The 26400-nt window shown below is 55.6% G+C and overlaps 1 protein-coding gene across 1 annotated transcript in view; it reads right to left on the bottom strand.

Annotated features, from left to right (window-relative positions):
• LRP5 (LDL receptor related protein 5) overlaps positions 1-22524 on the bottom strand; it is an 80199-nt gene extending 57675 nt beyond the window's left edge. Inside the window, exons 1-4 of the mRNA XM_007450406.1 lie at positions 22133-22524; positions 16046-16243; positions 12607-12803; positions 11512-11643 (exon numbers count right to left, since the gene is read on the bottom strand). Coding sequence (XP_007450468.1) covers positions 11512-11643; positions 12607-12803; positions 16046-16239 — 523 coding nt within the window. The 5' untranslated portion in view covers positions 16240-16243; positions 22133-22524. The remainder of the gene's footprint in view (positions 1-11511; positions 11644-12606; positions 12804-16045; positions 16244-22132) is intronic.
• Between the last annotated feature and the right edge of the window lie 3876 nt (positions 22525-26400).

A 26400-nucleotide genomic window follows, 5' to 3' on the forward strand; every position in this document is an offset into this window, starting at 1 on the left:
GACACACACACGATTCAGCTCCCAACAAGTGCGGAACAGAGGGTAAGGGGGCAGTCTCCATAGAAGGATGGGTTCAAGGGCAGGAACTCCAGACAGAAGTGTTGGCATGGGCAGCAGCGTGGAGGCCGGAGGGCGCAAGGGCCGCTCTGCAGCCCCGCGGGCAGGAGTGGGGCTGACCATCGACCACCCCCTCCCCGTGGGGTCTGGTCTGAGTTCGGAGGCTGGGTGCCCCCCGAGGGTTTGAGTGGTCCCGCAGGCCACGACTCTTCCCTGAGTACCTTCTGCCCTCAGGACGCTGGGGCAGCTCTGAGCCCACCCCTGTCTGCAAGGAAGCCTCATGCAAATGGCAGCTCGTGCTTGTAGCAGAAGCCCAGCCACAAGACACACAGAGAACCACCTGGAACAGAGGCCAGCAGGAAACCCAGGTGAACACCCGCAGTGTTATCTCTGGACCATTCCAGCCGGCCTTCCGGTCTCCAGCGGGGGTCTGTGTGCTTTCTGTCAAAGGGCCAGGTGGCAGACGCTCCAGGCTCTGCAAGGCCACGGCCACTTCTCTCAACCCCTCGGCTCCACCGCTGCAGCTTGAAAGCTGCCACAGACGACGGCTCAGCAAAGGTATGCAAAGAAAATGTCCTCCGTGGACACTGAAATCTGAAGGTCCTCTCATTTTCCCAGGTCACAAAACACTCTTCTCGTGATGTTCTTTCAACCATGTAAAAATGTAAGAAAGAAACTTAGCCCGCGGCTGCCCCAAAACAGGCAGCAAGCAATCTGGCCCGTGGGTGGCGGTTTGTCAACCCTTGCATGGGGAAATCTGTGTGACTTTTACCACGTTAGAAATAAATTGTAATACTAAGGGAAACTGCGTCAGGAGGGAGAGCAGGTACAGAGGGGCTCTCAGTGCTCTCCACTCCACTGTCCTGTAAACCTAAAACTACTCTAAAAAACAAAGTCTGTTAAGTATTTTAAAGAAAGGTAAAAGGCATATAAATCAACAAGAAAACTACCCAGACCCCAACAATAAACAGGCAAAGACCATAAACACGAATTAACAGAAGAAAGAAAACACAACCAATAAACACGAAGAACGGGTAACTTCTCGGTAACTTGCAAGTAGAGGCAGGAGGCCAGTGGCTACCAGCTCGGTTGCAAGACGGGTTAACACTCCGTGGCGGGGAGGGGTAGCACGTCCCCCCAACCTCCCAGGGGACTATCCCGGGCACACGTTTCCTGGATGGCAATGTGGCTCAGGGACCCTCTGACCCGGCAACTTCCCCTCTGAGAAGCCAGCCCAAAGCAGCAGCTAGAAATGCACATGGATTCCTGGTCACAGAGGGTCACTGAGGCTTGGTGAAAACAGCAAAACCCACACCCGAGGGAAAGAACCTGTGAACGATCTGAGGATCCCACAACAGGAAAGCATTACATAAATGAAGGGGCTGGGGGTCCAGGTCAGCCGTTACACACACCCCGAACAGCACACTCTGGAGAAGGGCAGAGGCAGGAAAAGCTCGTGACATGATAAGCAGGAAAGTCAGCCGTGATGCTGCACATACAATACAAACAAATCATGCAAAGACAGCTGTGAATGTGTGCATGCAGAAAGGACAGGAAACACCTCAAGACATTAACAGCGGCTGTCTTTGGGTGGCAAAATTAAGGGTGTTTCTTATTTTCTCCAGTATGTTTTTGGATGTTTTCCTTCCTACAGTGAACACAAATGTTACTTTGTAACAAGAAAAAACCAAGGCTTTAAAAGAGGGGTGCACGCAGTCGTCCTTAGAGGATCGCATGATCTAGGTGAGGAGGTGGGTCTGGACTCCGGGGACGCACCGGGTCTTTCTCACTAGGCCACCTGTGGGGTGGGGGAGAAGCGCCCCAGCCCTCCATTAAATTGCCACAGGCCGGGGTTGGGGGGACAGGGTGCGATATACTCGACCTCCAGGTTCTGAGCTGTTTGGCGGGGGTAGAACAACAGGAGAAGAAAAGGATGGGGCAGAAGCACCCACAGCCTCCCAGACAGCCCAGCAGGACACTGCTGGCGGTCGCCCAGTGTGGGAACCTACCTGAAAGGGCCTCACGGTTAAGCCCCTCCAAGCCCCAACGTGGGGAAAGGGATTTTTCACTAAAGGGCAAAATAACAGCGCATCCCAGGCAATAGACTGACCAAATTAACGCCGATGAAAGAGGCAGGGCCCTTGACCTCCCCGCCCTCCAACCCAGCAGGCAGGGTGGACATCACCTCCATCCCCCGCTGAACCAACTGCAGGTCCAAGGTCACAGTCCCCGGCAGGAAGGACCAGCCCCCCACACACAGAGGCTCACGCCCCAAGGTCCCCCCAAGGCCGCACCAACCCCAGAAGCTTCCTCCTGCCACAAGGGCAGAGCCAGGCCCAGCACAGGCCGCCCTCCACACTGCAGTTTCTAGGGCCATAAACAGCTTCACAGCCGGCAGGCGGCTGGTTTCTTTCTGTATTTTAGCAATTGATTTTCTCCACTGCCCCCCGGGGGTAAGTGGTTGGACAAACACTGAGACCACAAGCTGGCACCCAGGCCCAGGAAACCGCGCCGAGCGGCTGCAGGGTCACAAGGCGCAGAGGAAATGGCCAGGCCGGGCACCGGCTCCGCTGGAAACCCGAGGCCCGAGCAGCTGTTCCCCCACACGGCCCACCCCCGGCCTCCAGGCCAGCACTCGGGGAGGCTGCAGCCCCTGGGAACCACCAGCCAGGCAGGCACCCCAGCCTGGAGCTGGGGCTGTGTGTACGGCGTCACCCCTGCCCTGCGACCAGGGGCGGCCGGACAGCAGCCAGGTTAGTGCCAGCCCTGTGACCCCCAGAGGCCAGCCCCATTGCCTCACTGAGCGACCCTGAACAAGTAAGCTGGCCTGTCTCCTCACAGGTAGGACTCGGGTGTGGATAAGGCCCCCAGCGAGGCTGGGAGGTCCCATGACAAAGCGGGTGAGCCCCGGAGCTCGAGGCCACCGCCCCAGAGCATGTCCCCTCCCAGCGGCACTGAACACACACCCAGGTACCCGTGGCGGGTGGGGAGAGAGAGAGACACGTTTGAACAAAGTGTGGCCGGCTGGGCAAATTAGAAGTGGGCAGCCCGGTCCCCTGAAAGGCAGAAGTGCGGGCTGAGGGCTGTCAGACAGCTGGTGACTTGCATGAGGAAGTCTGCGTCCCACCTCTTCACGCAGGTGGCTCAGTTCTTTAAAAAGCCCACACAGCGGGTCTTGCTGGTCCACACGGAGAGCAGACCAGAGGTGTCCCACAGACGACCTTGGTGCACCACACGTGGACGCCCCCGGGGCCCAGGCGGTGCAGGGCAGGGGCTGCGGCAGACCCTGAGCCAGGCTGCCCAGGTTCAGATCCCATCTCTGTCCCTTCCTCCATGACCTTGAGCGAGCTCTGCCCGTCCTCGGCTATGAAGCAGGCTAGCCACAGACCCTCCCTCACACAGCACCACCCTCCCCCCCCAAGCCCCCAGGAGGCACCAATGAGCACAGAAACGTTATTACTGGGCTTGCCCACCCTGCCCAGCAGTGGAGGCCAAAATCACAGAGTGCGCTGAGTCATATGAAAATACCACCTCTCTAGCTCAAAGGTGGTCAAGCATCAGTGGTTTACATGGTTGAACCCAACTCAAGTGCCCTGCACTTGACAGTTTATAAGGCACTTTCAGAGATACGGTCTTGTTCGATAACTCCCAGGTCGACGAGGCACGAAAATCCTGCATTTCGTCGGGGTCACAGCCACATGCTGCAGGATCCGGGACAGACTCAGATGTCTCGGCTCCCACCCAAGCCTGTCCCTGGGGGTGGCTGGGAAGGGACATGGGGAGGCCCCTATTGGCACAGTCGCCAGAGTCGTTCCCGGTCCCAGGACGACCAAAGAACCTCAGCTCTTGCACAGCAAAAGCTCTCGAAGGCAGCTAACCGACTTCCCAGCACTCTTCCTGGGCCTGGCGAGGCCCATGGGAAGCCAGCATCCCTCCCTCCTTGTGGAGGTGGGAACAGAGCCTGACACACCTCCCGGGGGGCTGGCAGCATCTGAACAGAGGCCTGAAGGAGCCAAAGGGAAGGTGCTGCAGGCCGTGGGCACAGCACAGGCAAAGGCAGGTGCTCAGAAGGTAGTCTGGAGACTAGCCAGAGGGTGAAAAAGAGCCTCCTGTTCTCCCTCTAATGACAAGCCAGGAGCCCCAGGGGTCAGCCCAGCACACCCGGGGCCTCTGGTCACCGCCCCCAGGGCACATGGAATTGGAGAGTCGTCCCAGGCACAAGGGTACAGTCAGTGGTACCCAGACAGGGAATCTGCAGCTGTCACCAAAGCCAGAGAGGGCACGAGGGGCACATGGCCAGGAAGGGCAGCCTGGGAGCTGGGGAGTCTACCAGGACCTGGACCCTGAGAGTCCAGAACTTGTCTCCAAAGCTGAGGGGAGCCGTCTCAGCTCCGGGGTCAGTCTAGGGCCAGGTTGGAGCTGGGCTCAGCTGCAGAAGCAAGGGGCACATCAGACAGGCTAGGAGGGACGGGGCTAGTAGGGGAGGGGGGGTGACCGCAGTCTAACTCTGCGGCCAGTGGACACGGGCATCCGTACAGCTGACACACCCGGGAGGCGCCGTCTGCCTTGGGCCCCAGCCCCACGATGACACTTTTCTCTTTCTAAGAATATGACATGCTCCCCTCTCCTTCTTTATTAGCTTTAAAAGTTAGTCTTCAGACTCAGACACCGAAGAACACATGCTGTGTGGCTCCATTTCTATGACATTCCGGAACAGGCAAAACTAATCCGCGGTGATAGAAGTCAGGACAGCGGCTGCCTCTGTGGGGCGGGGGGAGCTGCCAAGGGCACCAGGGAATTTTCTGGGTGGTGGAAACGTTCTGTATCTGTCGTGGGGTGGTGGTTATGCTGATGTATACAACTGTCAAAGCTCATCAAAATGTACACTTAGAATCTGTGCGCTTTATTGTCTGCAAGTTATACCTCAATTTCTTAAAAAAAAAAAAAAAAAAGTTAGTGCTTGGGCTTGTTACACAATTTCCTGGGCCTGTGCAATCTGATTTTCTTGCTATGAAAAATTCACGGCCCATGGCTGAGAACAGCAGCTGCCTTCTGTTTGCAGAGTCGACGCCAATCACAGCCCGGGCGGCGGCGGCCTCAGCCACAAGGGCCTCTTTTCTTCTCTCTTCGACCTACTTCCCTGGTAAGTGACAAGACAGCCAGACTGGGAACAAACGCACCCCTTATTCCTTGGCCCTGAGCCTCGGCTAATCCTCCCGGACAGACGCATGGATGTGAGGGGCCCAGTTGTCAGTCTGCCCGTCAGACCCGACAGTGGACGCCTCTGTTCCTGCCGCTGCCTCTGCCGGCCACATCCCCGCCGTCTTTTTTGTTTCCTGTCCCCGAGAACATCTGTTAAAACTCCTTCTTGGCAAGGTGCGGCAGGCGGACTGTAAATCACCAAGCCCCCAACTCCCGCCCTGCCCCGACGGCAGCCTCATCTGGAAAGGCCGGGGCGGGGGGGAGAGAATGACGCCCCAGCACAGCCTGGCCACCCCCAGGCAGTGAAGCCACACGCCCTGGACACGGGCCCACGGGTCACTCGCCCAGGTTGCTCAGGCCCGGAGGAGGGGGGTGCATGGCCCAGAAGCCTCCGGGCACGAGGAACACACAGGGACAAAAGTCAAAACAGCAGGGCAGGTCCCACAGAGGTCCAGCCCAAGGGCAGCAGGAGTATCCCTCGGACGTGGTGGCGACTCCCAAAGGAGGCCCCGCTGCTGCTGTTTTTAGCCCATTCCACATAATTGGAAAAACATGGGGAAAACCAAAGCCAGCTGGGCACCTCCGTCTGTGCAGCTGCGAGGGAGGGTGCGGGGAGGCCGGTGCTTCAGGCTGGAGGGCACGCGGGCGCACGGCCTGGCCCAGGATGGGCTCCTGGCCCGCTCGCACCCGGGGGACAAGATTCACTCGGTCCCCCAGGTCTCATCCAGCCCCCAGCAGAGCCAGAGCTGAGGAAGGGCCACTTGCTGTGACATCCTTCCCAGTCTCAGAACCTACAGGACCCCCCCTGGGGACCTGTGACACGGCACCCCAGAGCCAGTGGGTGTTACCCAACCCGCAGGGCCGTGGGACATGAGACGCCCCTCAGGCCAAAGGCAGGGAGTCCCGAGTCTCCCATCCTGAGTGTCCCGCCCCCCCCCCCCGCCACCCGGAGCCGGGGGAGGTCCTCTGATCTCCCCAGGTCACAGGCGAGGAAACTGCAGCTCGGAGGGCTGACAGACTCCCTGCTCTGCCGGTGCCCAGCAGCGAGCGATTCCGCCCCCACTGCATCCTCTGCTTCTCGGGGGACCCTACACGTCCCTGGGATGTCGCAGGCCCCCATTCTCTGGGGTCCGAGCATCACCCCATCTCAGTTCCTTCCTTGGGGAAGGCAATGACCCCTACACAGGGCTGGCTCTCATTTGCTCAAAATCAGGAAAAGATGCGATTCACACATGTCACAAAAACTTCTTTGTACTCAGCTCCACGAAGCATAAAAGGTCAGACGCCTGGGACGAGAGCCCCAGGAATCCGCAAGTCACGCCCTGGCTTCAAATCTTGAGGTGTTTCCGGCTGTGCAGGTGGTTCCCGACCCACTGCCCAGCAGCTGCCTGGGGCTCGTGTCCAGGGTAGAGGCGGCTCTCCACCTCCCATGCCCTATCCCTTGTCGTGGAGACTCTGATTTGCTGGGGCCGGGGAACCTGAATGTGACATAAGGGGCCAAGCAATTCCAACAAAGCCAGGCCCCTGCCCCTCAACCCAGAATCCCTCCAGCCCAACGCTGGCCTGCATCCCACAGAAAGGAGAGCCACATGCCTGGCGCCCTCACTGGCTGTGTGAGGAGGGCTCCCCAAACCCCACGCCCCCTCCCAGCTCCTCTCGGCACCAGCTGGCCTCCACGTCCACTTCTGGTTCCAAATTTCCAGGGAAGAATTGCTCTCCTGCCATCTTGCCTGCCTGCCTCCTAGTTCAAGTTCAAATTCAAGCACAGCTCATATTTGTTGGGCATCCAGGCCTTCCTCTCAACAACCCCATGAATCGGGTACTACGATCATCCCTTTTTACATCTGAGGAGACAGAAGCACAAACAGGCTGAGTCAATTTCCCAAGATCACACAGCCGGGACGTGAGTTAAGGTATCCTAAAAGGAAGACTGGACATAGAAAGCCATCACATGATTGAAAATCACTCTAAATTCTGGGTTTGCCTGAGACGGAATTTCCTTGCCACCCCAAAAACCTTTGGCAGGCTCTCAACCGCAGACCAAAGCCATGTTATATCTGGTGAATGTTGCCTCCGACACATCCCATTCTGGATGGAAGTCACACCTGCGCGGGCTTCGTCCACTTCCGTCTTTCCTGAAGGCCTTTTCCTCTAGCCCAGGGCCAGTTCCTGAGCCCTCACTGTGTGGCCTCGGCTCTCCACCCACCCCCAGCACACTGGACCTCACCAATTCCAAAGCCAAGAAGAGATCCCCAAGTGATCCCAGGGCCTCCTTGGCCAGCCCCGGAATTCCATCCTCCCACCGGACACACCGGGCCTCAGAAGACCCTGGCGGCCCTCCGTGGGCACTGCTCTCTTCCGGCCAGCGAGGTGCCTGCACCAGGTCCTCAGAGCTCTGCTGGTGACATTCAATAGGATTTAGTGTCTCGTTTTCTTCCTATTACCCTCGTGTTACCAGCCACTGTCTCCAGGCAGTGTTCACATCTGATACCCTGCACGTCGTCAGCACTCAAAACCCACATTCCACGCGTAATTTATGTCCACCAGGCAAAACTACATTGCCGAAGGATGCTGGCAGCTCGGAAGGCCACCTGAGAAAAGGAAAGCAGCTACCGTGCTCAGGTGATAGGACTGGGCCTTTTAATCAAACATTGTCCTTTAACATGATATTTTGTGGCAAGGAATAGAAACCGGAGGGTGAGAGATCCGTGTCCTAAAGCCCCCAGTCTGCCACGGAGCCGTCATTTTTTGTGACATCTGAGGCCCAAGGCCCCATTAGGTCCTCGCTCACAGAACCGTCTCTGACTCGCTCTGTCGTCCAAACAGACAGAAAGGCCCTCGGGGACAGAACCCCTTTCTCACTCATGCCCGGCTGAAGAATATGGAGAGATGTTTGAGAACCACCTCGAATTTCCAGAAAGCCATCTTGGGGGCAAACCCTTGAAATGCTCTGAGAAGCTTCTGGGTTTCTTCTCGACTTCAACGAAAACATTCAGAAAATTGTTTACCCTTTCCCACCCCAGCTGCCCCGGACCCCTTTAACTTCAAACAGGTCCAGGGCAGAAGGTACAGAAGCTGCCATTGACCCCCGGAACTAACCAGTGCATTAGTGGGAAGCAAGTGGGATGGGAACCAGTCTTATAAAAACCAGGACCCCAGCAGTCACACTCTCATGCAAAGCAAGGCTCCTGTCCCATGGCTTTTGTCCCTCTGTGAGCTCTTCCCTCCTTCTGACCTAACACCCTAGACAGGGCATCTGGAGCAAAAGCAGGAGGATGAAGGCTCAGTGTAAAGACAGCCCACGCCTGCCTCTGTGCAGACCCCCATCCAAGCAGGAGCCCCTCGGAATGACAACAAAAACGTTTTTCTTCCGCGCACTTGGCATTCTCCAACTGGGTTATTTGTAAAAGTGTCCTTCACAGCTCGGGGGGCGCGAAAACATTTCTGGTAAGACCAGGGAAGGTGGCCGCAGAGCTGAATCCCGGGGAATCTGCGGGCTGGCCGTCCTCCTGAAGGAGGCTGGGAACCAGCTTCCGACAGGAAGGACAGGCTTTGCTGCTAATCCCCCAGTTCCCCACCCCCGACACCACCATAGGTGTCGGTATGAGCATCCACTGCAGAGCTTCCGACCCCTCCTCTAGGAAGCCCTCCACCCCAGGCCTCCTCGCCCCGCAGTTAATGCCTGCAGAGGGAACAAAATCCTCTCAAAGGGCTCAACCCTGGGCAGTGGTCCCCAAAGCTCAGAGGCTCCAGCTACTGGGATGCTGGGAACCCGAAAGGAGCCTACAGCCTCGGCTTCTGGTTGGAAAAGAAATGGGGCCTCCCCCAGGAGTGGCAGGACCCCTGGACAATAGAGGTAAACCTAGCCCCTTGGGCCTGATGAGCTGCCAGTGGTGTGAATGGTGGGCATGGCTGCCGTATACTGTGTACCCACTACTCACAGGGCACCTTGTAGGCACTTTCAACTCCTGTTAATGCACTGGGTCCTCCACAGCCTCCCTGGCAGGGGGTGGTCCGTGACACCCACCCTCATCTCACAGATAAGGAAGGGAGGCACCGGGCACCATCCATGACAGATGACCAGTAGCTCTCTGGACGCCAGGGTGGCCTGGGCAAGTCGCCTCTGGAGCTCCAGGCTTCTCCAGCTGTGCAACTACACTGGACCATGACTCTGGGCTTCTATGAGGATTCATACCTCATTTTTGCCCACACCCCACTCCTGGGCCCCTTAACAGAAGCAGCTGCACAAGGTCCCCCCCGTCAGGGCAGGCACTACTGCATGATCCACCTTTCTGGGGGGTTGTGTCCATCCCTATTCCTGACCCAAATGTCCACATGCAGCCTGGCTCCAGACACCCGGAGTGGGCAGAGATGGCAACCATGCCTGTATCCCCCTCCCTCTCCCAGAGAAGACATCACCAATCGATCCAACACAGGGCTCGGGCAGACAGCACCCATCGATGGCAGCAACAGACACCAGATCCGGATCCTTCTAGCTCCAGGGCCAGGCCCCAAGCCAGCACTCTCACGGCAGCAGGACTCGGCAATTGCAAAAACACAAACAGAACAGAAATGTCCGACAAGGGAAACATGGTTCAAAGGTATGCCCGCTTGATAAAACATTCTTCAGGCACTAAAACGCAGGGTTTTGAAGCATACATACCTCTTGTCATTGCTAATGCTTCTGCAATAATGTCAAGTGAAATGTATAGACACACGTGGACAAAACAGCAGAGTTAGATACATGGAAATATTTAGACTATCTTAGTTTCTCCAATACACAAAGCAGAACTGGCTCCATAATATGCAAGAACCACTGCAAAATGAAAATGCAGAGCCCCTTGTTCAAAAATTATTAAATATTTCAAGTCAACAACAGAGCACGAAACCAAGCACGGGGCCCTTCTGAACTCGAGGCCCCGTGTGACTGCACAGATCAGACACCTGTGAGGTCAGTCCTGATACCAACTGGTTCCTGCCTCAGAGCAGCCCACAGGCTCTTCCTTCTCACTGTTCCTTCTCCCTCCTAATCCTCTAAGCCTCAACTTAAATGGTGCCTCCTGGGAAGGACCTTCTCTGGCCGTCCATCTCAGGTAGCCAGCCCCCACTGCTGGGCTCTGCTGGGCCCTGGATGTCCCCAGGGACAGGCTGTATCCTGGATGCATAGCATTTCTGGGAGAGCACATCCTGAACCCCACACCTGGCAGTAAAGGCCCCCAGGCAGTGCCATGGAGAAGGGCAACACTTCTTTAAAAATAGCATGAGTCTTTGAAGCAGCAAGTGCCCGAAAACCAAAGGGGAGAATAAAGAGGTGGAAAAATACCTATAGCAAAGAAAATCACTTGTGTGGGGGTGCAGGAGATCAACTGAACTTAGTGCATCCAAAGAAAACTCCCATTAAGGATGTGTTCACAACCTAAGTTTCCACGGCATGCCGCGGTACAGGGGTAGGGGGTAGGGGGTAGGGTTATTACAGCACAAAGATTCCATGTGAATGGGATGCAAGGATAAAAATGAATTACAGGGACTTCCCTGGTGGTCCAGTGGTTAAGAATCCGCCTTCCAGCGCAGGGGACGCAGGTTCGATCGCTGGTCGGGAGACTAAGATCCCACATGCCGCAGGACAACTAAGCCCACGCGTTGCAACTACAGAGCCTATGTGCTCTGGAGCCCGCAGGCCTCAGCTAAAGTGAAGCCCGCGCGCCACAACGAAAGATCCCACGTGCCACAACTAAGACCCAACAAAGCCAAAAATAAATATTTTTTTAAAAAATGAATTATAAATTCCATATCAACGCTCCTGAAACAGCGGAAAAGCAAAGACATGAGCTCCCAGGAGGACCCAAGGTACTACAGCAGTGGGAGCACTTGGAAGGGGTGGGGGGAGAGGAGAATGTGTCTGCTGGGAACCCCCTGTCGCGCCCTCTCTTAACACCACTGCTCATTACAATAAACACAGTTTTGATTTAACAGCCAAAGACAGCCAGCTTTCAGGGTGCGCCTGCGCATGTCGGCAGTACGCTTGTTACTTGGGGTCTCTGCCCATCTGGCACGACCTCGTCTTACAGACGGGAACCTGAGTTCCGAGGTCGCTCGCCCATCAGGCAGCAGAGCCCAGATCTGACCTGAATCCCGGCTGCTCGGCTGTCAGCGTTCAGAGCCCGGGCCGCATGAACCCCTCCCCAAGGAAAACAGATTGTGGGGCACCCAGGCTGGTGGCCGCCCCCTCCCGCCAGCCGCTCCCTGGCTCACCTGCCTTGCACGTCTGGCCGTTGTCCTGAAGCTGCACACCAGTGGGGCAGGCGCACGCGTAGAAGGGCTCCCTCGGGGACAGCAGGCACAGGTGGGAGCAGCCGCCGTTGTTCTCCTCACATTGCGTGTGGTCTGGGGAGACAAGGCAGGCGGGAGAAGGTTCCGGAATGGGCCCTAGACACCCATGCCCACCACTCCCTGTGTGGGCATCCTCCCCGCCCTGCCCCCGCTTCCCGATCTCCTACCACAAGAAGCCTCATCTTCAAGGCCCCTCGAAGGACACCTCCTCTGCGGAGGCTGTCCCCAGCCCGCCCTGGCAGGATCCCAGGACCTGCCTGCGTGGTAAGGTGAGGCCCTGGGTCGGGGGTTCCTGGAGCAGAGGCCTGTCTTATCTCTGTGACATGCCTGGACCCCACGGGTTCTGAACAGAAGCTTGGTAGCCACACCTGGCCACTGGGCCGAGCCTCCGGTAGCGGATGACAATGCTTTTCATTCTCCCAAGCCCTTGCACAACCAACATGCAAATGAACTGACCAATACTCCTGGCATCTCACTCTGCCCAGGACAGGGTAGAGGGTGGTACCCATGAAATGTAAAGCATTAAACCCACCTGCATGTAAGGACCACAATGTTCTCCCCAGAAAACAACTCCAGAGAGCCCCACCCCTGGGAGCCCACTCTTAAGTACAAAGTTGGAACCTTCAACAGCACCGTGGCCAGAATCTGCCCCGCTCCGTGGTCCCCATGGGAACCAGTGGGGTCCCTGTAAGAACAGGTGGTGGTCCTCGTGGGAGCGGGTGAGCCCAAGGCCCTGGCCCTGCTTGCTGGCTGCCTGTCACAGGAGCTTTCCACCATCAGGGACCCCTGCCACAACCCCATGGGGACCCCAGGCTGAGAACTTTGACTTGGAGCAGATTTTTCATGAATAAACACGTAACTTGCACTGGGCCTTGAAAACAGGGCAACCTTCCTTGGGAATCCCTCTGCCACCCCCGAGGACCGCTGGGGCAGGGCCCTTCCTGAAGCAACCCTGACACCAGCTCTGCAGAGGGGCCTCTCCCAGCCTGCCCCACCCCCAGCCTGGCCCCAACTTACAGTAAGGCTGCCGCTCTGGGCTGAGCACTTGGATATCCATGGGCGAGTAGAGAGCGCTAAGGATCTCCTTCCTCTTGTCTCCAGTCCTCTTGTTACAGGCGTGGATGGAGCGGGTCTGCCAGTCTGTCCAGTACAGAGTGTCTCCAGAGAGCGTCAGGGCAAAAGGGTGTGTCAGACTGCCCTCCACGACCTTCTGCCTGTGGGGGGGGGGGGGGGGGGGGGGGGGGGGGGGGGGGCCGCCAGCCGCAGAGGCCAGAGGGACGTAACACCAGCCTGAGGCATGCCGTGCGTTCTCCCGGGGAAGTTGTCCCTGGATCACAGGACCAGAGCTCAGGATCTTAATCACCATGTACAGCTCCCTTTTTAGACAGGATGTAGTTTTGGATATATTTATTTAGGGCGGGGGGAGGCGGGGGGAGGAGCCGTCAGGGGGTCCCCATTGTGCTCCCCATTTTGAAAGCCTTCCATTGTCACTGTTGACCCATCGACATCACACAGGACAACAGGAGCGGTGATGGAGCAGCATGAGACCAGGCCAGGGCATCCCAGGAACCCTCTGCCAGGGTGCACAGGGCACCTTCCAGACCCAGCCAGCCTCCTGCCACCCCTGACAGTGACGTGGGGGGCCCTGCACACCCAGCTACTCCCTGTCTAACCCGTTTCCAGAAGGGGGGCTGTTGCCAAAGTGCCCCACAGAGAAGAAAGAAGGAAGAAAAGTGGCAGCGAGGAAGCCACACCTGGTGACAACAGGCTGATGAGAAGGACACCTGTCCTGCCAGATGCTTGAACAACATAACACAAATCAGACCAAAGGTATTGATATTTGCTCATTCCTATGATGTCAATAATTTATATTACCAAAGCAAATTAAACTTGTATCAGTGTTAAAAAAAAATAGCTATTCTCATCTGTGTATTTATAACACCCAGCAAACGAGAACTTGTTTTTAATGAGATTATGGACGACGGTAACAGAATCATAATTCACACAGCTGGTAGTATGCGATTATCTGGTTTAATGACCGGCGCCCCACTATAGGCTTCCTGAGGTGGACGCTGTGGATGGGTGGTCACCACCATGTCCTCAGTCCCCAGTACAGCACTGAGGAGGGAGTCACACTCAAAAGGTATCACTGAACAACCAAAAATCATACACTCACGCTCTTTCCCAGCCTGACCTGACATTGCCTCTTCCCTGTTTTCTTCATGTCACTTTTTAAAAGGATTTATTGACTAAAAAGGATCATAAGATAATACTATGAACAATTATATACCAACAAATTAGACATCCTAGACGAAATGGATAAATTCCTAGAACCATACAATCTTCCAAGACTGAATCGTGAAGAACCAGAAAATCTGAATAGTTACCGATAATTAGTAATGAAATTGAATCAGGAATCAAAAAAAGTCCCCAAAACAGAAGTCCAGGTCCAGATGGCTTCATAGGTGAATTCTAACAAACATTTAAAGAAGAGTTAATACCTCTCCTTCTCAAATTATTCCAAAAATTAGAAGAGGAAGAACAGAATAGCTGTTACCAAAAAGACAAGAAACGATAAATGTTGGCAGCGATGTGGAGAAAAGGGAACCCTCGTGCACTGTTTGTGGGAATGTAAATTGGTGCAGGCACTATGGAGAACAGCACGGAGGTTCCATAAAAAACTAAAAATAGAACTACCATATGATCCAGAAATCCCACATCTGGGTATTTTCCCAAAGAAAATGAAAACACAAATTTGAAAAGATATATGTACCCCTGTGTTCACTGCAGCATTATTTACAATGGCCAAGGTATGGAAGTAAGTGTCTGTCGAGAGATGAACTGAATGGATAAAGAAAAGATGTGTGTGTGTGTGTGTGTGTGTGTACACACACACACATACACACACAATGGAATACTACTCAGCCATAACAAAGAATGAAATCTTGTCGTTTGTGGCAACATGAATGGACCTGGAGAGTATTATGCTAAGTGAAAGAGGTCAGACAGAGAAAAACAAATACCGTACGACTTCACTTATATGTGAAATCTAAAAAACAAAAGAGAAACAGATTCATAGATACAGAGAACCAACAGGTGTTTGCCAAAGGGGGCGGGTTGGGGAACAGACGAAACAGATGAAGGAGATCAGAGGTACAAACTTCCAGCTACAAGATAAATAAGTCACGGGGGACTTCACTGGTGGCTCAGTAGTTAAGAATCCACCTGCCAACGCAGGGGACACGGGCTCGAGCCCCGGTCCGGGAAGATCCCACATGCCGCGGAGCAACTAAGCCCATGCACCACAGCTACTGAACCTGCACTCTAGAGCCCACGAGCCACAACTACTGAGCCCGCCTGCCACAACTACTGAAGCCCGCGCGCCTAGAGCCCATGCTCCACAACAAGAGAAGCCACCACAATGAGAAGCCCGCGCACCGCAACGAAGAGCAGCCCCCACTCACCACAGCTAGAGAAAGCCCGTGCCAGCAACGAAGACCCAACGCAGCCAAAAATAAATTAATTAAATAAGTAAATTTGAAAGAAAAAAAAACCAAACATACAAAAAATGTCTTGAGGTGAAATTCACATATCACCAAATTAACCATTTCAAAGTGAATAATTCAGGGCTGTGTAGCACATTCACAATGTGCAACCATCACCACCAGCTATTTCCCAAACATTTCCACCCCCACAGGAAAACCCTGAACGTATCAAGCAGGTACTCCTCATCTCCCCTCCCCCCGCAGCCCCTGGAAACAGCAGTCTGCCCTCTGTTCCTAAGGATTCGCCTGTTCTGGACTTTTCACATCAATGAAGTCACACGATATGTGGCCTTTGGTGTCCGGCTTCTTTCACTTAGCAGCATGTTTTCAAGGTCCATTCATGGTGTGGCATCCACCCGTGCCTCATTGTTTGTTATGGCTGAGCACCACTCCATTGTACAGATATGCCACAATCTTGCTTATCCATCCATCACTCATCTGTTGGTGGACATTTCAGTTGTTTCTACCTTTTAGCTATTGTGGATGCTCCTGTGACGGATATTCGTGTACAAGTATTTACTTCGATACCAATTTTCAATTCTTTGGGGGCATAAACCTAGGAGCAGAATTGCTGGATCCTACATTAATTCAATGTTCACACCCTGAGGAGCCATGAAACTGCTTTGGATGTAGGGCTCTTTATAGCCTTTGCAATCCCACTTAGAATGAGCAGTCTACATTTTGCTATAAAATAGATGCAGATGCCACCCCAGACCCTGCTTGGGTGGGATGTCAGACATGGTGTGTGCACTGTTATGGATCTCAGCTCTGAAAAGGCCTGCAGGCCTCAGGCCCCCAGGGTTTCAGGTGTGAGACCACTGGCCTGAGTTGGGAAGGATCAGCCAATGCCCAGCTGGGACTGGCCAGGGCCCCGTGGGGAAGGTGGGGGCCCAGAGCCGGGCGGAACTTACCGGAAGGAGCCGTCCAGGTTGGCGCGGTGGATGAAGCTGAGCTTGGCGTCCGCCCAGTACAGCTTCTGCTCCTCCAGGTCGATGGTCAGCCCGTTGGGCCAGTAAATGTCCGAGTCCACAATAACCTTCCGGGTGCTGCCATCCATCCCTGCCCGTTCGATCCGGGGTATCTCTCCCCAGTCTGTCCAGTACATGTACCTAACAAGGAGGACAGAAGCACGATAAGAAAAGCTCATTTTTGTTTCGTTTTTGATTTCTGTCTATATGAATGCAAGCGTATGAAACAGAGACAGTGAATTTGCCCTGAAATCTCGCCCAATGTTCCGGGCCGAGGGTATCATTACTTCCGATTTGCTTTCTAAGCAGTCAGTAATATATTAATTTTTTCTTTTTTTTTGGCCGCACTGCTTGCAGGATCTTATTAGTTCCCCAACCAAGGATTGAACCCAGGCCCTCGGCAGTGAAAGTGCAGAATCCTAACCCCTGGACCACCAGGGAATTCTGTGTAATATATTAATTTCTAATCGAAGTTGGATAATCAAATATACTTGTTTCCACTTGTTCTCATTTAGCAACATATTCTAGGTATCCTCTTCTTACTAGTCGAAATCTTCCTTGTTCTTTTAATGGCTATATAGTACGGTAAATTATTTAAGTGAAACCACTTTGAGCGTTTGCATTGCTTCTGAATTTTTGCTACTATGAAAACGCTGTAAATGAACTTCTAAAAGGCAATTAAAATATGTAAAATGGAATATTATTCAGTGCTAAGAAGAAATGAGCTATTAAGCCATGAAAAGACACGGAGGAACATTAAATGCATGTTACTAAGTGAAAGAAGCCAACGTGAAAAGGCTACACATTCTATGGTTCCCGCATCCGACACTGTTGAAGGTAAAACTATGGAGACAGAAAAAGATCAGGGGCTGCCAGGGACGGGGGAGGGATATGCACTGACGGAGCACAGAGGATTTGTAGGGCAGCAAAACGATTCTGTAGGATAATACAACCATGGATACGTGACGTTAAACCTTTGTCAAAAGACAAAGATTAAATGTACATGGGTATACAGGAACTCTCTGTACCTTACCCTCAATTTTTCTGTGAGCCTAAAACTGCTTTAAAAAAATGAAGTCTGGGGCTTCCCTGGTGGCGCAGTGGTTGAGAGTCCGCCGGCCGATGCAGGGGACGCGGGTTCGTGCCCCGGTCCGGGAAGATCCCACATGCTGCGGAGCGGCAGGGCCCATGAGCCATGGCTGCTGGGCCTGCGCGTCCAGAGCCTGTGCTCTGCAACGGGGGAGGCCACAACGGTGAGAGGCCCGTGTACCGCAAAAAAAAAAAATGAAGTCTGTTAAAAACAACAGTGCGTAGGTGAGGTATACACTGAAACATACCAGTTATTCCTGGGTGGGTTGTGGGTGATTCAGCTCTGCTTAACCATGTTCTTAGAGTTTCCAGCCAGAAACCACCGCCTCCTTAGAGGCTTCCTTATTTGATGTCCCTTCACATGAGCAGAGATAATAGGCAGGCATCTGGGCTGATGGGTTCAAACCCCACCAGGGCCCAGATGTCCAGGCGGGGCGCCCTCTCAGCATGGCTCTTCAGTGGAGAGTAGAGGGAACCGCACCAGCCTTGAGGACATGAGTCCCTTGGGTTTCTGGCCCAGTCGACTGTGGACAAGCCACGGGGCACAAGGGGTGGCAGACCTGTTTCACTTTACTTTGTCCACCGGTGTCTCTCCGCAGAGAAGGGGGACAGTGCCTGGATTTCCCTTTGAGGACCCCCCCCTCCACTCGAGGTTCATGAAACTCTCCAGGTGGTGTGTCTGCTCCCACACTCCCTCCTGGAGTGGGCACAGATCAGTCCTGAGCAATCAACAAACCCCATTACCCTCAGCCTTAGTGGCTGCTTTAGAGACAGGCTGATGGGAGTCGGCCTGCAAGGGGAGGGCAGGGGCCTCCTGGGAGCCACCTGTGCCATCCTGGGAGGGCCTGCCAGGAAAGACAGCGCAAGCCCAGATAGGGAGAGGCGGGGCCGTGGGACATAGTGGGACTGAAAACAGGTCACTTCTCAGGCGCCCTAGTTGCTTGGGCCCATAGGCGTGCTTCCCTTCGAGCTGTTCTATTACGGATCAAGTCCCCTCCCCACACTTCCTCTCCACGCCCGCTCTCAGCCTCCACATCTTCAGAGGTAAAACCTCATCCCTTTCAGCAAAGCCTGAGCTGCCGTCCACCAGGGACCAGCAAAGTCATCAGGGACATGGGGAGAACAGGCCCAGCCTTGCCCTTTGGTGGGGGTCTCTGTCCAGCAGGAGAGAGAAAATGACACGCACACAAGCTGCCACTCCCCCGAGATGGGAGCTCCGAAGGCCACCCCCATTCATGGGGCCATGCGGCCTTCCCAGAGGGGTGTCATTTCGGAGCTGGCACTGTTGCCACCTGCTAGACGGGTTATGACAGATGACGATAATGAGCTCCTGGGGGCTTCACGTGCGGCGAGGGGCCAACCACACCCCGCCATTGTCACCAAGCTCCCCTGCTCTCCAGCCCCCATGGGGACAGAGAACTTGGAACAGCTCTCCAACAAGCTCCCCACTCTGCTCTCCACTGAGGAAGTGACGCAGGGACTATTCCCATTGGACAGGTGAGAAAACCGAGGCTGCGGAAGGCTGCGCTGCCCCAGGTCACAAGCTCTGAGAGCACAACACGGTTCTCCGGTTGAGGTCAGAGCCTGGCCACTGTCTGACCCACCCCCCAGCCTGGGGTGGTGGCGAACTTCTCTGGGCACCCGAGGCTCTCAGCAAAGGCTCCCGCCGGCCTGGTGCAGGCACCTTTCTCTCTCTGTGCTTTTCCCACCCCCAGCAGCCTGGAAAGAGCCCAGCCCTCCCGCCGGCTGCCCAGAAGGTATCAGGAGAATCAATCTCAGAGCCATCCACTCACATGCTCCCTGAACGCTCCTTGGTGGCCGACGGGAAAGGCCAGAAAATGTGCAGGCTCAGGACCTCCGCGAGGAGCATAATTCACATTCTTTCCCCCGGGTTTCATAACAGAGGCCCGGCTGGTTTCCTTAAATGGGGAATTTGCGAGCCACCCTGTTCCCAGAGCCCAGCTGGCGTGGATGTGCTCGTGCAGAGCCTTCAGCGCTGCCACAGGCCCAGCCTAGCTCCACGGAGGAAAATCAACTCCTGAAGCAAAGCCCTCTGCAGCCTGGTCTCAGGCGCGCAGAAGGCAGAGGCTGGCTGCGGTTGTGGTTGTGTGTTATTTTAGGGAAGGGCCATTTTGCATTTTAAAGAGGGGGTTGGGTTTCAGCCTGGCTTTAACTTGAGACCCAGGAGCCACTGCAGCCCCTCGTGGGCTGGGACAGGCCTGGGCCACCCCCCAGCGCTGGGCTGATGTCTTCCCGGCCCCGGGTCCTCAGGGCCAGAGAGTCCTCCCTGGAGCCCGCTCTGCTGCCCAAGTGGGCACCTGGTGCTGGGAGTGGAGGTGCCTCCCCAGCCTCGCCGGGACACCTGCCCTTTGCCACCCGTGCTGCTGAACTTGACCAAGTCCAGGCCCTGGGGTCTGTGGTCCTCCTGGCTATGAGGCTCTTGGTCACGTGCACCCTGAGGTTGACGTTCAGACTGAGACTGAGAACCTTCCTTCCTGATGACATAGCAGGGGCAGTAGCCCCTCATCTGAGGAGGGACCCTAGTTGTGAGGCAGAAAGGCTGCATCACGAGAGGACAGGCACACGGAGGCAACAGAGGTTCCCACAGGGCCGGGAGGAGGCAGTGATGCTCCCTGCAGACACGAGTGTGTGGCCAGGACAGAGAATGAAGCCCACGGTCCCCGCTCTCAGGACTCGGCTTGAACTCATGGCAAGGACCACCGCCAGGCCAGTGTTTGGCAGAGTGGGGTGCTGCCCATGGTGCCTAGGCACTGGCCTGGAGCCCTTCCCTCCTGGGCAACGGTGTCTAAGGGATCAGAGTGGACACTGCTAACCTCGATCACACCACAGACGAAGCTGGGACCAGAGTCCAGCGTTCTCACTGCCATTCGATCTGGTGAGTGGGACACTTAGCACCACCACTTTGCTCCGTCACGCATCAGACACATCACTGGGGCGGCGGGAGATGTGGGGGATCGGCTGGGGCCTCAGATATCCTGCCCAGGGCATCAACACCAAAGTCAACTCTGCCTCAGGGGCAGGGGTGTGATCCCAGCAGGATCTGGGGGAAGAATTCAGAGGCAAGATCAGAAAAGATTTCAAACATTTAATAAGAAAAGACAGAGCCAGAGATGGACCAACTCCTAGGGATGCTACAGGCAAAGCCAGCCTGGGTGTGAGCATGAAGACGACTGCTCCCAACCAAGCATCAAGCACCTCCCCACTGAGCACCTCCCAACCAAGTACCAACCACCTCCCAACCGAGCACTTCCCAACCAAGTACCAAGGACCTCCTCACTGAGCACTTCCCAACCAAGCATCAAACACCTCCCAACTGAGCACTTCCCAAGTAAGTACTAAGCATCTCCCAACTGAGCACTTCCCAACCAAGTACCAAGCACCTCCCAACTGAGCACTTCCCCACCAAGCATCAAGCACCTCCCAACTGAGCATCAAGCACCAAGCACTCCTAACTGAGCACCTCCCAACCAAGCACCAAACACCTCCCAACTAAGCACCTCCCAACCAAGTACCAAACACCTCCCAACTGAGCACTTCCCAACCGAGCATCAAGCACCTCCCAACCAAGCATCAAGCACCAAGAACTCCCACCTGAGCACCTCCCAACCAAGCACCAAGCACCTCCCAACTGACTGCCTCCCAACTAAGTACCAAGCACCTCCCAACTGAGCACCTCCCAACCAAGCACCAAGCACCTCCCAACTGAGCACTTCCCAACCAAGCATCAAGCACCTCCCAATGGAGCTCACACACACACAAACACTCAGCTTTTAAACCAGCAGCTCCAGGAGGCGCCAGCTATTCCGACATCAGAAGCCAGTCTAGTGTGTGCTTTCTCAGTCAACACGCCGAGAAGGCCCCCATAAGGAGGTTTACTTGGCCACCAAAGCGCCCCCTCACCCAGGGTGCTCCCCAAGCTACCCACGCACCTGCACTGGCAGGACAGGCCTCTGCCTCCCAAACCTCATTCCACCCACCCCAGGGCGGGCTGAGAGGCCCTTCCATCCTGGGCTGCAGGCAGTGTGGCCAGTGTCACCACCCCTCCAGGTCAGGGGAGGGCACTGCCAGGGTAACAGCAAGTCAGGGGTATCAGGACCAGAACCCAGAGTCCTATGGTGTTTCTGTTCCAGATGCCCAACAGCCGTTTCTGACACATGAAGAGCAGAGACGTGGGCAGACCCAGCAGTGGGTCGAGCACGGCCAGGAGGCAGGAGCCTGGCTTGACGCAGCCTGACTAAGAGTGTGTCCTTCACAGGCGGCAGGAAGAGGGAATAGAGGGCCGAGGGATGACCGAACGAACAGCTACCGCCCATGAAAGTCTGCAATGAGCCTGGCCTGGCTGGGCAGCTCAGTCATCTCCCCACAATCTCTCCATCCCAGCCTTCAACTCTGCACATGTTCTTAGCTTTGCCGCCACTCACAAAACCCCACCTGGAACTCATGGCTGGGCCCTGAGCCTTCGTAGGTCACGTGAGCTCAGCCAGACTGGGAGGCAGGGGGAAGCAGAGGGCTTCCAGAAGACACCAGAGAAACCATCTGCAGCAAGTTCCACTTCTGGACAAGGAGTTTCACTTTTTCCCCCCGTTTTCAGCTAATGCAGTCATAAAGGAAGTGAAAGGTGTGAGTTCTACCTGTCAGAGCGCTTGCACCTCCTCGGACACCGTCACACACACATCTGAGACGTGTAGTGATTCGAATCCACGGCCAAGCACATCAGTTGCCTCAGAGGCAGCGAGTTTAAAAAAAACCACACTACAGGGTATCAAGGGGAAATCGTTCTCAACAACAACAAATTCTGAAAGCGAACTCATTTTAAGACTGCCGCATTTTCTCTAAAACAGGTATGTGGGCTCAGGTAAGTTCAAGAGAGAAATCGCAACCCCACCCACTCGCACCAGGGAGGAGAGGCACTGGGTTTACCCGTGAGCGGGGTCCAGGGCGATGGCCCGCGGCTGGTCCAGGTCCTGCCAGAAGAGGACCTTCCGGGACGTCCCATCGAGATTGGCCACCTCGATGCGATTGGTCTCCGAGTCCGTCCAGTACAGCTTCTTGCCGACCCAGTCGCAGGCCAGGCCGTCTGGCGACACCAGGCCGGAGATGACCACGTTCTGCACGGCAGCCCCCGTCTGGTTCAGGTAGGTCTGCTTGATGGCCTCCTCGCTCACATCCGTCCAGTACACGGCTCCCTTGGAGAACTGGAAATCCACTGCGGCCGCATCCTCCAGGCCGCTGACCACAATGGTGGACTCTAACTTGACTCCGCCGGCGTCCACCAGCCGTACGTCCCGGCGGTTGGCAAACAGGAGGAGCGGCGAGGCTGTGGGGGCAGAAGCAAACCGTGAGGACTGCAGGCTGAGCCGCAGGCCGCACAGCCCAGGATGGGGGGCAAGGTGCCTGGACCCTGCCCGGCCCGTGCCCGAGGCTCCCGGTTCCTTCCTTCCATCCCCAGCCACTGCCGGGAAGGCACCTGGGTGGGCCCAGCCACCCATTCAGAGGCTCTTTCAACGCAGCAGACGGCGCTGCAGTTCCTGAAATCACCGTGTGTCCCACCCAGGCCCCTCTGCAGGGCAGGAGGACACGCGGAGGGTTCGAGGTCAGGACCGTCTCCGGGGCTCCACCACTCCCACCACCACCATCATTATGTCACGTCTACAGTTCTTTGTGGCAACAGGCACACGGCAAAGATCAAACACCGGGATGTAACAACTACATCCGAGATGGGCATCCTGACCTCTTTTTGCAAGGAGGAGATGGCCACCAAAGAACATCTGTCCCTAATCTCACCCCTCCCTGCCCCAAGCAGGTACAGACAGATAATAAAGAGTGCGCATCCTCACAGGCTGACGGCTCTTTGAAGGTCACACACAGCACACAGAGTTGGGCAGGCTCCTCTCTGGGCCCCCTGGGCTCTCGGCACACAGGCCTGGGCTGTGGGTGACAGTTCACCCATTTTACAGAAGGGTAAGATAAGGCTTCGAGAGGAACAAAGTTCAACAGCACACCTGAGGTGCCACACTCTGGAACAGGCATCGTGTGCTCGTTGCACAGGTGTATTTAGTTTGTAAAAAGGCATCACTTTTCTGTGTATACGCACTTCAGTAAAAAGGTTTTTTTAATTAAAAATGGAAGTTTCCCTATTTTCCCAGCTGCTACAACATGCTGAGGGTCCCAGTGGACCCTGCACTCCAGGACGGTTTGTCTGCCCGTCTAAGAATGCCCTGCCCTGCCTAGGGCCAGCACACAGCAGCTGCTCTATAAATACATTTCATCCTCCCCACCCAGCCCCTAGCATCCTAATTTCAAGACAGTGAGTCACTTCTGCTCTGTGAGAGGTGAGAAGGGAAAGGGCGGGGTGCCCAGAAGGGTCTGGGTCCCCACTGTCAGCCAGAAGTTCCAGAGAGCAGAGTGGCAGTGACACACACCACCGGAGGCACTGCCAGCAGTCGGGTGCCATCCGACGGTCAGAGGCTGGCCAGTCGGAGGACGGTGGGCAAGGGGATGATACCCAGGATCAGGGAAGGTCCAGACCTTCAGAGGAGGAAGAATCGTATAGACCAGAGGCAGAGGGCCTTCGCAGGAAGAGTCGTGTGGGATCTGGAGGCCTGTGGACCGAGGCAGAAAAGCTGCTGCAAACAGACACCCCACAGCACATGCAGGGCGACGGATGCCCCCAGAGCACCTGCCCATTCATTGTCACCAGGGCTCCGTCGGGCCACTGGAGCACAGAAGACCAGTAATCCCACCCTGCCTGCGAGGTTCACCGTGCCTGGCCTCCTGAGATTCCTCCCCTCTCATCCGGCGAAGGCAGGACCGGCCCGGGTGGTTCCTAACCTCGGGGGTCACAGAGCCCTCTGATAAGCTGACCCTCTCCCCAGAAGCAGACACAGGCGTGCACACCAAGGCCCCGTGACGTTCGCCCACAGGATGGACCCAGCTCCCGCCTGAGAACCCCTTGTGAAGGCCAGCAGGGAGGACGCTGGCTTCACTCTCTTCTCTAAACTAGCACCTCTGGGCGACAGTGCAAGGGACCATCTCAGGAGAAGGCAAGCTCCCCGCTGCCACAGGTATTCCAGTGGGAGTTGGTGGCCACAGGTGAGGGACGAAACTCACCCGGCATCAGCAACAAGAGGTTGACGGCCCCGCAGACAGGAGTCTCCAATCAGAGGTGTTCCGGCCCCCAGGGGAAGCGCTTTGGAGGGAGGTACCGACGGGGCGAGTCGCCAGTCCCAGCTGTTGGCCAGACACCCAGTAAGTTAACCCTTCCCCGCAGCCAAAGTCCCAGAGGCCAGGGAGCCTGGGCTGGGGGAGAATCAGGAGGCGGGGAGCCCTGGAAGCTGCCCCCTGGCACAAAAAATCCTAATTCTGCTCTGCTCTTTCTCCCCAAACTGGAAAGACCACATTTTCCCCACAGTTTACACTCTGGGCAGTTCAGGTGCACCCTTCAAAGGCCACAGGTGATGGGGGGTGGATTTCAATTTCCTGCGCTTTTCCCCAACTGAGACTTCTAGGAGGGCCAGGGCGGGCAGGCTCTCTCCAGGAGAAGCCACTCCTGCTTCGAAGACATCTAGAAACCACCACACACTCAATTCCTAAGTTTGAAGAGCCACCCACTTCACTCTCCCGTCACCCTGGGGACTCATGGCGATGGGCGCCTCTTGTGGGGGGCTGCCCCCCCAGCTGGCACCTACCCTCCCAGTGCCCCTCCTAGGGCTTGGGGAGCCCCAGCTGATGCGGCCCCAAGCCTACCAGGGGCCACGGGTACCCTGGCTCATCTGGGAGATGTGGCCTCCTGGGGCCCCTCCTTCCCCACGGGAGGAGAGAGGCTGGGGAGGCGGGCAGGATTAGAGTGGCCAGGTGAGGGGCTGGCGTCGGGACAGGCTGTCCTTAGGAGTGATGCACTGGGCTGAGACAACGACAGAGCCGGCCAGTGGGCAGGCAGCGGGGTGTCATGTAGCACATGCCAGCCTGGCTGGGACACGCAACCGAACCAAGAACCCACCCTCGCGTCCTGTATTACGTGGGGGGAAAAGACAACAAGCGACCCACATGATGGGTAAGGCGATGTCAGTTATGCCTCGCAACATCAATGCTGCGGTTTGCAAAACAGAGCAGGGTAAAGGATTTGGGAGTGGGGTCTGCCGTTTCACGTAAGATGGTCAGGGTGGCCTCGCTGAGAAAGTGATACCTGGGCAAAGACTTGAAGGGGGCGAGAGAGAGCCGGAGGGAGGGCATCCTGGCAGAGGGGATGACCAGTGCAAAGGTCCTGGGGTGAAGCATCAGGAAGCGGCAGATGGTCCTATGTGCTCCTTCCCGAGGTGACATGCCCACGGGCCCAAGACCCTGTAGGTCAGGGGGCTCAGGTGAGGAGACTGCAGCTCTTGAAAGGGTGCTTTGACCTGCCCCAGGTCACTCCAGGGATGATCTCTTGACCAGTGGCCCAAGCTTTTGGGGCAGTGAGGAGAAGAAACAAGCAGTGTGAGGAGGGTGAGGAGTGCAGGGCAGAGAGGCTGAGAGCTGGGCCGGCAGCCCAGCCACCACGGCACCCCAGGACTCCCGCGGGGTCAACTGGCCACCTGGCCGCCGCAGGAACAGCCCTTTTAGGAAATACCACGGTATGTGGTATTAAGGACCATAAAACGTTTAAACCCTCTCCCTAGAGATTGGCTTCACGGGACCTTATCCCCAGGAACACCTGAAGGAAGGAAAAGGTCCTAGACACAATATTTGCTGCGGCCTTCCTTATAATAAGAAAAATAAACAAATAAAAAATCTCCAACATTGGGGTACCTAGTCTGTTCTCTCAGTAGAAAGTTGTGTCCATTTAAGTAGTAAGAAAATGACTGCAGTGACACCAGAAAATGTGTAAGAAATGTTAAGTCAACACACACACACAACGTAACTATAAACCCCGATTTGTACTAGAACTGCAGGTATGAGAAGGTGCTAGGTGGGGATAAAGATTGAAAAAAGGACTGCATAATGAAAGATGACTTTGTTGAGCCTCAGGATAAATATCTTTAAATGTTTTAACCCCAGGTTCCATTTATGTTGCTATGACATTCTCTGCCCAAGTTCTTTTTTTTCAGGACCACGTATCACAAGGGTACACAGATGGGGTCGGTCCCCCCGAGTGAGCAGCCTGGAGCCAGCTCAGGGGCACGGCTCAGATCTGGGCCTCTCTGAGCTCA

Source organism: Lipotes vexillifer, unplaced genomic scaffold (genome assembly GCF_000442215.2).
Source record: "Lipotes vexillifer unplaced genomic scaffold, Lipotes_vexillifer_v1.1 scaffold1477, whole genome shotgun sequence".
NCBI classification, from domain to species: domain Eukaryota; kingdom Metazoa; phylum Chordata; class Mammalia; order Artiodactyla; family Lipotidae; genus Lipotes; species Lipotes vexillifer.